The 10458-nt window shown below is 55.2% G+C and overlaps 2 protein-coding genes across 2 annotated transcripts; one reads left to right on the top strand and one right to left on the bottom strand.

Moving 5' to 3' along the window:
- Window positions 1–3149: 3149 nt before the first annotated feature.
- On the top strand, window positions 3150–3850 carry CUNH16orf92 (chromosome unknown C16orf92 homolog). Its single transcript, XM_004386763.1, has 3 exons — window positions 3150–3213; window positions 3483–3641; window positions 3759–3850. Exons 1-3 carry the CDS (start codon window positions 3150–3152, stop codon window positions 3848–3850), a joined length of 315 nt encoding a protein of 104 aa, XP_004386820.1.
- A 1085-nt stretch (window positions 3851–4935) lies between these two features.
- On the bottom strand, window positions 4936–10075 carry TLCD3B (TLC domain containing 3B). Its single transcript, XM_004386634.1, has 5 exons — window positions 9951–10075; window positions 8991–9074; window positions 6207–6441; window positions 5639–5734; window positions 4936–5223 (listed from the first exon to the last, which is right to left on the bottom strand). Exons 1-5 carry the CDS (start codon window positions 10073–10075, stop codon window positions 4936–4938), a joined length of 828 nt encoding a protein of 275 aa, XP_004386691.1.
- Between the last annotated feature and the right edge of the window lie 383 nt (window positions 10076–10458).

Genomic DNA, 10458 nt, shown 5'->3' with positions numbered 1-10458 from the left:
AGTGGATCTACATGTTCTGATCTGTTCTGGCTGGTGGCTGGAGAATGGAGGGATCTTAAAGGGTGTCTTAGTTATCTAGTGCTGCTATAACAGAAATACCATAAGTGGATGGTTTTAACAAACAGAAACTTATTTTCTCATGATTTAGGAGGCTAGAAGTCTGCATTCAGAGCACTAGCACTAGGGGAAGGCTTTCTGTCTCTGTTGGCTCTAGAGGAAGGTCTTTGTCTCTTCAGCTTTTGTTTCCTGGTTCCTTGGAGATCTCCATGTGTCTTGGCATCTATGTTGTTACCCCATCTCACCTCTGCTCACTTAATCTCTTTTATATCTCAAAAGAGATTTACTCAAGATACACCCAACACTAATCCTGCCTCATTAGCATAACAAAGACAACCCATTCCCAGGCATAGAGGTTAGGATTTACAATACATATTTTTGGGGGACATAATTCAATCCATGACAGAAGGTAAGAGTGAGCATAGAAAGATCAACCAGGTGAGACATGGAGTCGGTTTAAATGAGGGGGGCGGCGGTGGTGCGGGAGTAGGAAGGAGTGGAGGGAGTCAAGATTTATGTTGGGAATTGAGCCACAAAGTCTTGATTATGGGTGTGTCCGGTGAGAGAGAGAGAGAGATCTGGGATGATTCCTAGTAGTGGGATAATTCTGTAGCAGTGGTGAGACCATTTGCTGAAATGAAAAGACTAGAGAAGTAGCAGGTTTAGGGTAGGTGAATCAAGAGCTCCATTTGGGATATATTGGGCTTGAGATGTTTTTGGAAATACAAATAGATATCAAGCAGGAAGTTGGATACAGGACTCTGGAGCTCAGGGGAGAGGTCTGGGCTGGAAATATACATTTGTGAGTCACCAGCATATAGATGGTATTTAAAGCCATGAGACTGGATGAGATCACCTAGGGAGAGAGATTATAGATAGAAAGAGAAGGTCCAAGGCTGAGCTGGGGAGAGTAGGAGGAGCTCTGAAGACTGGTGAGTGTGGCCCCCGCGCTTGGAGTCAGGGACGGTGCACTCTGCTGAGACATGGAAGGAAAAGAGTTGACAAGTTAAGAGGTCATTGGTGGACTTGACAAAGGTGGATTCTGGTAGATCAGGAGGGGCTGAAGACTAAATTAAAGGTGAGGGAGTGAAGACTGTTAAGTATAGACAACTCCTTAGGAGTTGTCCTAGACTGTCAAAATGTGCATCCTTGTGTGGTCCCCCCCTGTAGTCCCCCGACAGCAGAGACCATGCCCTGATGATTTCTACCTAAGCCATAAATGGAGCTCAGCCCAACACTTAGCGGGAGCTCCTACAGTTATCTAATGGTTGGATGAATGAATGATTGGATAATTCGCTGCTTGAGTCTAAAGGGCCTTTTCTGGTAGAGAGAGCAGCTGGATTCTTTTGAGGCAACTGAAGAAACTAAAAAATCCACCCCAAAGGCTGAAATGATCCATTTGCTGAGATAAAAAGATTAGGGAAGCAGCAGGTTTGGGGTAGGTGAATCAAGAGCTCCATTTGGGATATATTGCATTTGAGATGTTTTTGGAAATACAAACAGATATCAAGGGGGGGCTCTGGACCCCCTCCTCCCAGCTAAACCTGAGGAGCAGCTGCAGGCCTGGGCTGGGAGCCCTGGTGCTAAGTCAGGAGCCAGGTTCTGGTGTTCGAGTCCCTGCTTCCCCTCACTGGCTCTGTGACTTGGGGCAAGTCGCTTCCACTCTCTCAGAGGTGCAGGGGAAGCTGCTCGCGGGAGCCAGTCCCAGTGGAGGTCACATAGATGTTAGCGCCCCTCCTCTCTTTCCTATTTTCTTTCCTCTCTGGCTTGTTTTCTTGTTAGGAACTAGGAGCTGACGATGGCAGGGGTTGCTGTGAGAATGGATGGGCTAGTACTTTGGGGTCCCTGAGGGGAGGGCAGATGAGATACCAGTGGGGAAGGAGCCTCCATCTGTAGGGCAGAGGATCTCACACACCCCACAGACACACGTCTGGCTTTGAGGGAGTCATGGAAATGGGCCTGTCGGGCTGTTGGACAGGTCCCGGCCAGCTGAGCCATCTGTATGTAGAAAGACCAAGGAGCCCCTGAAGCAACCTTGGGCTTGGGTGGGGCGGAGCATATCTGTGATAGGCAGGACTACCTGCCAATCAGACGGGAGCTAACTCTTAAAAGCAGAGATGAGCTCCCAGGTGTGGAAGGAGCTGTTGGAAAGTGGCAAATAGAAAAAAACAGGAAATAGAGAGGAAAAATGGATATGGCCCTTGGGGGAGTCTATGGGCCACAGAAAAGGAAACTGGGACCTAGAGAGGGAAGCCTGTGAAGGCTCTCTAGATGGCCATGGGTTCTGCCTCAGGATGGGCCAGGGGGCTTCATGCTAACAATCCCCCTGCCTGTTGTCCCCTACAGTGATCTCTTCCTGTAGCACCAGACGCCACCCGTGGGGAGAGGCCGGAGGAGGGGTCTGGAGACAGGGAGCTGAGGCTTCCTTGGTTCAGAGGTGAAACGGGCAGACAGGAGTGGATACTGCTGCCACCTAGTGGTGAAAGCCTGCTATTTCACTTGGTTCCGAACTCCGGGGTTGTCCTCAGCTGAGCACGAAAGAGACAGGGTCTGGGGAATGGGGGAGACTGCTGTATCCCTGAATTTGCTAACACAGTGCAAGAGAGAGACTCAGGGAGGAAAATACACATCCCGGAAACGTATTACCCACATTACTTTGCCCCTCTGTGCCTTGGTTTCCTCTTCTGTAAAATGGGGGCAACAACAGTACCTACTTCATAGGATTGTTGGGATAGTGAAATAAGTCGATCTATGTACTTAGCATAGTAATAAATGCTAAATGCTACCTGTGGTAACTGGAGGTGTTTAGCCCTGCCCTTACCCCCATGTGCCACTGTACAAATGCAGCATCCCTTAGTCCTGCTTTCAGATTGCCCACCTCCTAGTTATCAGTTCTGGGGTTGCCATGTTACTGTTTCAACAGCAGCAGCAGCAGCAGCCCAAAGGTCCCAGCCTCTCCTCTCCGGCCCAAGGGCTTATGGGGAGGGTCCCAGTTCCTAGTACTTTCTCCCCTCCCCGTACAGTTTGTCATCACAATGGGTCTGGGCTGTGACATCAGAGAGCCCCATCCCTGGGGTGGGAGCTGAGGGGTCATGAGGCCAAGGCTGTGGCCACTGGTGTGGCTGTGGCTGGCTGGGCCAGGGGCGATAGAAACAGGTGGGAATCTGGGGGAGCAGTGGGGAAGGAAGAAGGCTTGAGGAGAAAGAATCAATGCCCCTTAGGGACAGGGAGGCCAATCCTGGGTTGTTCTCTTTTCTCTCACCCGAGCGTGGGCCTTTTCTCAGCTCAGCTGACCCTAGAGTCCCTGGGGACAAAATCAAGCCCCCCATAGCCACACTAAGACTGTGTGGCCTACCAGGGCCTGAGTCACAGTGGGGACAAGGTCCTGCTGGCCTGTTGTTACAGACATTGCTGTGGGCCCTCAGCCCCCAGCCTGGAGAGGGCCAAGGCCTTGGCCCCAGAAGCAGAGTCTCTGCCCTTCTTAGACAGACCTGACTTCTTTGATTACCCCGACTCGGACCAAGCCAGGCTTCTGGCCCTATCCCAGTTTATTGGAGAGAAACCTGTCATTTTTGCTACCTCAGGTATGAACCGGCTTGCACAGGGGCCTCCCTCCTTGCTGGGGCCTGGAGCAGAGCTGCCCTTGGGCCCTTCAACTGGAGCTGAATTAAGGGTTCCCTTATCCCCTCCCTGTCTAGCAGGCTCCAGCTCCGACTTCTTCCACCACATCCTGGTGGCCGCCCTGATGCTGGCCTTCTTCTTCCTCCTTTTCCAGTTCTGCAGCCACATGTAAGCCCTCCCAGGCCCCACCCAGCTCTGTCTTCCTCAGGCAGCCCAGGGAGGTAGCAGGGGACCTCCCACCTTTGATCTCCATCCCACAGGAGCTGCCAGAAAGGGGCCTGAAGAGTGGATGAGTGCCCTGGATCCCATCCTGAGTGGCCAAATCCACCTCCTCTCCTGCTGATAAATAAAGTCCTGGTTTTCTTCTTCCCTGTCAGTGAGCAGCCAGCAGGCCCTTTCCTTGCTTGTGTGAATCTGTTTCTTCTCCCCAGGCGACCAGCCCTCATTTCCCGGGCCCCGGTCCCACTCCCAGCCCCAAAGAACTGAGTGCGGAAAGGGCCTGGCGGCGTCACACAAGTCGTCTTTATTAGCGGTCTGGAAAGCACCTCCCAGGGCCCCCGAACCCAGACTGGAGGAAGCCTTGAGAGGTCTGTAGCACCAGGGACATGCCAGGGCCCGAGGGCAAGATGTGCAGCCTACAGGTGGGGAGGCACGGGGCAGCCATCTCCCCCCAACCCTCAGCAAACTAGTTTGGATTTGGGTGAATAAATAAAATAAATAAGATTCCTCTAGACTGGCCTCCCCTGGAGAGCTGTGGGGGCAGCCAGCTCCGTGAGACCCACGGGGGTTGGCTGGGGTGTCCTCTGCCACCCAAATGACAGGGAGCTGAGAGGTGGAACAGCAGAGGTGGGGATGTCCTTGGTGGGGGTCTTCCATGTTCTTTGACCCCTTGCCCCCTTGTATCCCTGTCGGACTCGCCACAAGCCCTCAAACCCGAAGTGGCTGAGAAGTGGGGCTCCTTTCTGCTTTTCCTTCACTTCTCCAGGGCCCCCAGGGTGATTGATTGGAGAAGGGGCCGCACAGGAAGGGGCTCACTAGCCCTCAGTTCAGGTGCTGTGGGGAGAAGAGGTCCCCCCTCTCCCTACTTTCCCCTTCACCTGGTCCCGGACCCTCAGCCCCCTGAGGGAAGGTGTTCCCTTGCCCTTCTGAGTACACCTGTCAGTCCTGGGGCTGTCAGGGCAAGAGGCCCCTGGCTCCCAACCCCCACCCATCAGTCCCAGAGCCCGGTCCCCACCGGAGGGTCCCCTGACCCCATCCTCAGTCCTGGGTCTGACAGGGGGAGGGCGGTGGGGAGCCCCGTGGCCGGAAGAGGCGGCAGGCCCCACGGCAGATGAGGAAGAACCAATACAGCTGAGGGGCAAGCAGCAGCGCGGCGCCCAGGTTGACATGGGCCGGGAGGGCGAGGGGCACAGAAAGCAGGGGCAGGCCGGCGTGCCGCCCGTAGGCCCAGTACAGGTAGGGGAAGAGCAGCACCCGGCAGCACAGGAAGCTGAGCAGCATCAGGGCCCCGTTCACTTTGTGCAGCAGAGTGTGCTGCTGCTTGTACTGTGGACGGAGAGCCTGGCTGAGGCAGGCAGAGGGTGTGCCTCTCCCCATGCCCCAGTGCCCCACCTACCCCTCTGCCTCCTGCCCCTGCCCACGCCCCACTGCCCCATCTACCATCTGCCTCCTGCCCCTGCCCACACCCCACTGCCCCACCTATTCCTCTGCCCACCTACCCCCCTCTGCCCTCCTCCCTGCCTTCCACTCTTCTGGGGCAGGGGCCAGGTTAAAGGCCCCAGACCACCCCCGTCCTGCCTCTCTCTACCTTAGCTGATGGCTCCTCCAAGGCCTGAAACTTCACCTGTCCTTTAGAGAATCCCTGAAGGTCCCTGAAAAGTGCCAGTTCACTTGGCAAGGCTCACCCCCTGCCATTTCTGTGCCTCTCTTCAGGCCTGTATACCCTCAGGTGCCCTCTCACCTGGATGAGGATCTTGCCAAGGCAGACGAAGGGGGTGCTGACCTCTGCCATCAACAAGCAGCCTAGAAAGAAATCCCCCTTGCCCTGACGCCACACCTGAAGAGAGGAAGGGAGGTGAAGGGGCCGGGGCTCATCCTGGATTCCTGGGAAGCCCCCGCCTTTCCTCTGTCCCCTCTGCCGCTTTTGGGGATGCTTAACTCAGACAAGTCTGAGCACATGTGTACAGCAGCAAGAGCTGGGTGCATTACCTCACCGCATCCCTCAACAATCCTGCAGGTAAGATTTTAGACCTTATTACAGGTCAGGAAACTGAGACATGTACCAACAGCTCCCAAGCACCCAGCTGGGCCCAGAAGACCAGGCCAGGCTGACTCCAGACCCTCCTGTTGACTGGGGCTGGGCTGGTGCTCTGTAAATGCCACCGTGAATGACGCTCTCTGGTCCTGTCCTGGGCCCCACCCTGCTGCCGGGATCTGGCCCTGGGCTTCCGGGGCTCCTACAGGGCTGGCTCGGGTGAAGCACAGAGGAGCTGCCTCTGCCGGGGCCATCTGGCCCTGCAAGGACTCACCACTGAGAGCGGGAAGCACACCAGTACCATGACGGCGTGGTGGAGCACCATGAGGAACTCCTTATGCAGGTAGGCGCGCGCCACGGCCCAGGTGCTGCCCGGGGGGCTGGCCCCCCCATCGTCCCCACCATGCCCCTTGACCTGGTGCTTGTGCCAGTGGCAGAGGAACATGGCGTAGATGTCGTAGATGAAGTAGGGCACTGCAAACTGTGTGTAGGCAGAGGAAAGCCAGTGTCTGTGGGCAGAGAAAGGGATCAAGGAAGGAAATGGACAGTTAGAGAGCAGCTGCCCGGGGCCAGGGTCAGTGCTGGGGGCGCAACTCCAGCCAGATCCCAAGTGATCATCATAACAGTCCTGAGACATGCATGGAGTCTCATGCCATAGATGGCGCAACCCAAGGGTCCCGGGCAAGATACTTGCCCAAGATCACATGGTCACACGGCTAGCACGTAGGAGAGCTGGGGTTCTGACCTTAAAACCCGTGCATTTTTCAAATTCATTCATATCCATCCTTTCCCCGCTCTCCCTGCACCATGGTGGGAGAGAAAGGGGAAGAGCCACAGACCACATGGGCTGAGAAAATAAGCTCAGTCAAGGTCAGGGAGAGAGCTGAGGTTGGGACCATAATAGCAGAAGAAGTGAGAGCAGTGGGGAAGAGAGTATCGGCTAACAGCTGACTGCTTACAAGGTGCAACACTGTTCAAATATTCTAAACCTTTCACATGCAAAAACTCATTTACTACCCGCTCCCCACAAAAAACCCATAAAGGTAGGTATGATTATCATCCCCATTTTACAGGTGAGGAAACTGAGTCATAGAGAGGCTAGGTGACCTAGGAGTAAACCTCAGCAGTCTGGCTCCAGAGCCCCACCGTCCCTAGAAGATTCCAGGAAGGTGTCAGAGACAGGCCCAGTCGGGGAGTTAGCGGTGTGCCAGGGCTGCCTGCTGTGTTTGAATGCGGCCCAATCTCTTGTTTTTTTCAGGACCAGACAAGCACTAAAGGGAAACACTGGGCAAAAAGGAGCCAAGGATGGAGAAAGTACAATGCACTTTGAGAGCAAACAAAAATAAAAAGTAGATGAATATGCAATATTGCATTTATTCTGCCCGAGTCAGCGCGTTGAGTGCTTTCTCTTGCATCCTGTGGTCCTGTGACAAGTCAGGGGTGGGGGTGCTCACAGAGGCAGGCCCAGGGGAACTTGGCCAGCTGGGTGGAGGGGCAGAAGCAAAGTCAGCCAGAAGTTGGAGAGAAAAAGAGCTGAGAGCAAATATGAGACGCCGCTGAAGAAGAGGAGTGGAGACCTGGGGTTGAGGCCAGCTAAGAACGGAGGCTGAGGCAGAGGCAGATGCAAGCCCTGGAGGGAAGGCTGGCCTGGAAGGGAGGGCAGCCCACCCTCTACAAGGGATGATGGGACAGAGGAGAGAACCTGGGCCCCATGGTGCAGTGGTGCTGGAATGTGTGACTAGAGGGGGACAGAGATGAGAAGGAAGAAACAAAGGGAGAGCCTGAGTTGAAAGGGACCCGACAGCAGAGAGCAGCCCAGGAAGTCTGGCCCAGCAGACACAAGGGACCACTGAGTTGGTGGGAGGGCTTCCAGGCCCTGGGGTGCAATGCGAAGTGTTAAATCCCAGCCCCACTCTCTCAGCAATTAGGTGCTCAGAAGTAGGAACAGCTGTTGCCCCTGGATTAACCCTGATCCTCCCCACCCAGCTGAGGATTAAGGAGGGAGGACAAGAACAGACCAAGGGGAAGGGAACTCAAAAGCCAAAAGGTGACCTCTGGGTAAGGTGTGAGGAGGAAATGTGGGGAGCCCAGGATCGTCCTGGACTCCCATGGTGGGGGAGGGGTGGGGGAGAGGGCGAGGGGGCCAAGTCACCAGGGCAGGGGCTGAAGAAAGAGTTAAGCATCTATTATGTAGGCACCAAGAACTGTTCTAGGCATTTCACACACATCAACTCAATTCCTCCTCACAGAAGCCCTTCTAGGCAGGGAATATGACCTCACTACGGATGAGGGAACTCGAACTCGTTTGTAGGAAGAGCCAAACAGAGGATGGGGGCACCTCTAGATCAGGGTTATCCTGGGGCTCAGTGGCTGCCAGAAAAGGGGAGCAGGACCAGAAGCTAAGAGTAGAGGTGCCACTCAGCAGCAGCCTGCAGGTCACCCAGAGCTGGCCCATCAGCACCACGGACAGGGCCCTCTCCCGCCTCCTGCCCCACCTCTCAGGCCTGGGTTTCCTGGCAAGCACCAGGCACTGCAGCAGCTGCCAGTGCCAAATTTTGGCCTCTTCACCTTCCCTCCCCTTCACCCCACTAGCCTGACCATTAGTGGCCTTGTTTGTGTCACCTTCTCTTCTCTTCTCCTTGTGCAAGGAGCTGGGGATACCTGGATTCTGGGAGGAAGCTAAGGGTGAGCCCAGCATAAGGAGCGGACAGCCCCAGTTGGGTACTGGTCGGAAGTGTGGTCTGAGGGATGTGAGGGTGGGAGGAAGTAGGGAAGGAAATGATATTCAAAACCTACAACAATACAAGAGGCTGGGAAGCCAGCTAGGAGCTGCTTTGAGTATTCTTTTTGATTCTCTCCTGATTCTGACCTTTAAGGACAGGACAGAGATAAATTTATCCCTGGGTGTTGAGTTGCACCTACTGCAGTTAACTTGCTCAGGCCCAAGTGAAGGGCATGGGGACCACAGACAGGGTTTCCTAGAAGATTTGGGGTATTTAAGGGCACGCATATACACAGTCTGCTAGAACGTGGGCAAAGGTGATCTCATGGCACTTACTGGTCATCAATGATGTGTTTGCAGGAGGTGGAGACGATGTAGCCGGCTGTGGAGGCCATGATGGCTTGGACAGAGGACACTAGCCTAGGCAGAAAGAAGGAGCAGTGGGTAGAAGGGAAGAGTTGCGTGCCTCGATTTCTCCTCTTTACAAGTCTAGTTACTGTGCTTTGGTTTTGGTTGCTTCTCTGGACCACTCCTTGCCCATCGTTGCACCCCCCCCCCACAGCCCCTAGACTTCCTCACTTCACCCCATTCCTCTCTGCCTTCTTCCTTCCTTTCAGTTTGTGGATATTGAGTCACTTTTCCTCAGGAGGATACCAGGGAGGTCATCCCAGGTGAGACAATGCTGAGAATGTGTTGCTGATAACAAGGTTTCTTCCTGGGAGCACAGGACAGCACAGAGGGAGGGAAGGGGAGCCCTGGCCCTGTCCTGGTACCACTCAGCCACCCACTCGTTATACTGGTCATCTCTCTGGTCCCCAGTGATCCCAAATTCTCCTGGCCACTTTCCTGCTCTACTTGACTGCCACTATGCCCCCCTCCCCAACACTGGTTCTTATTCCAGGGTCACACACAGTTCTACCACTCACTTCTCTGCCCCTTGTCCCACCAATACACTCCCTGAATATATACATGGCTCTCTGCCCCTCATTCCCTAACCTCTTACAGAAATGTTTCAGTCACATGCTGGCCCTATTTTGGAGGGTGGGAGGATGAATAGAGGAAGGGAAGAAAGCAGTCTGAATACTAGTAGACCAGATGGCTGGGTTTGGATGAGGTCCCCTGGGACAGTGAGTAAGGCAGTGAAGGGGGAAGGAAGCTTGGCGGTAAAGCCCACCAGCCACTGTAGAAGTCCCAAGTGCCCACGGGGCCAAGAGTCCAGGGAAGACCTGGGTCCCTTTCCATCCCCATAAAGCCTGCGATGGGGAGAAGGGGCTGAAGGGAAGGGAAGCAGTTTACCTGGCCGAGACAATGACCGCGTCGGCCTCCTCCCAGCGCAGCTGGGGCAGCCGCTGGAGCGTGTTCTTGGAGAGGAGGAAGAGTCCGGGGAACACCACCCCCCCAGCCACCATTGGGGTCAGCATGGTGGCTCAGGACTCAGGCAGGGACAGGGAGGCTGAGCCAGAGGGAGTTAGAGGTGGGGAAGGGACGCCAAGCCAGGCAAGGAGATAGAAAAAGAGAGCAAGGGGCACAAAGGGGACAGGGCAGGGATGGGATGGGGCAAGGGAACCAGACCAGACAAGGGAGCAAAGGAGTTAGACAAGAATGGGGAGAGGCAGAGAGGGCAAGCTGGCTAGGGACTGGAGAGAGGGCAGACTGGAGAAAGGGAGCTGGAGAGAGCCAGTGAGAGGAGTGATGGGGCGAGATGAGGGGAGGACTTGGTGAGAGGACAGCGAGGGAGAGGGTACCGGAGGAGGAGGATGCCGTGGGGGAGGGGAGGCCGAGACGAGGCGGGTGGAGGGGGGGC

The sequence above is a fragment of the Trichechus manatus genome, unplaced genomic scaffold (assembly GCF_000243295.1).
Source record: "Trichechus manatus latirostris isolate Lorelei unplaced genomic scaffold, TriManLat1.0 scaffold00170, whole genome shotgun sequence".
NCBI lineage: Eukaryota > Metazoa > Chordata > Mammalia > Sirenia > Trichechidae > Trichechus > Trichechus manatus.
This window is presented reverse-complemented; position numbering and strand designations above follow the sequence as displayed.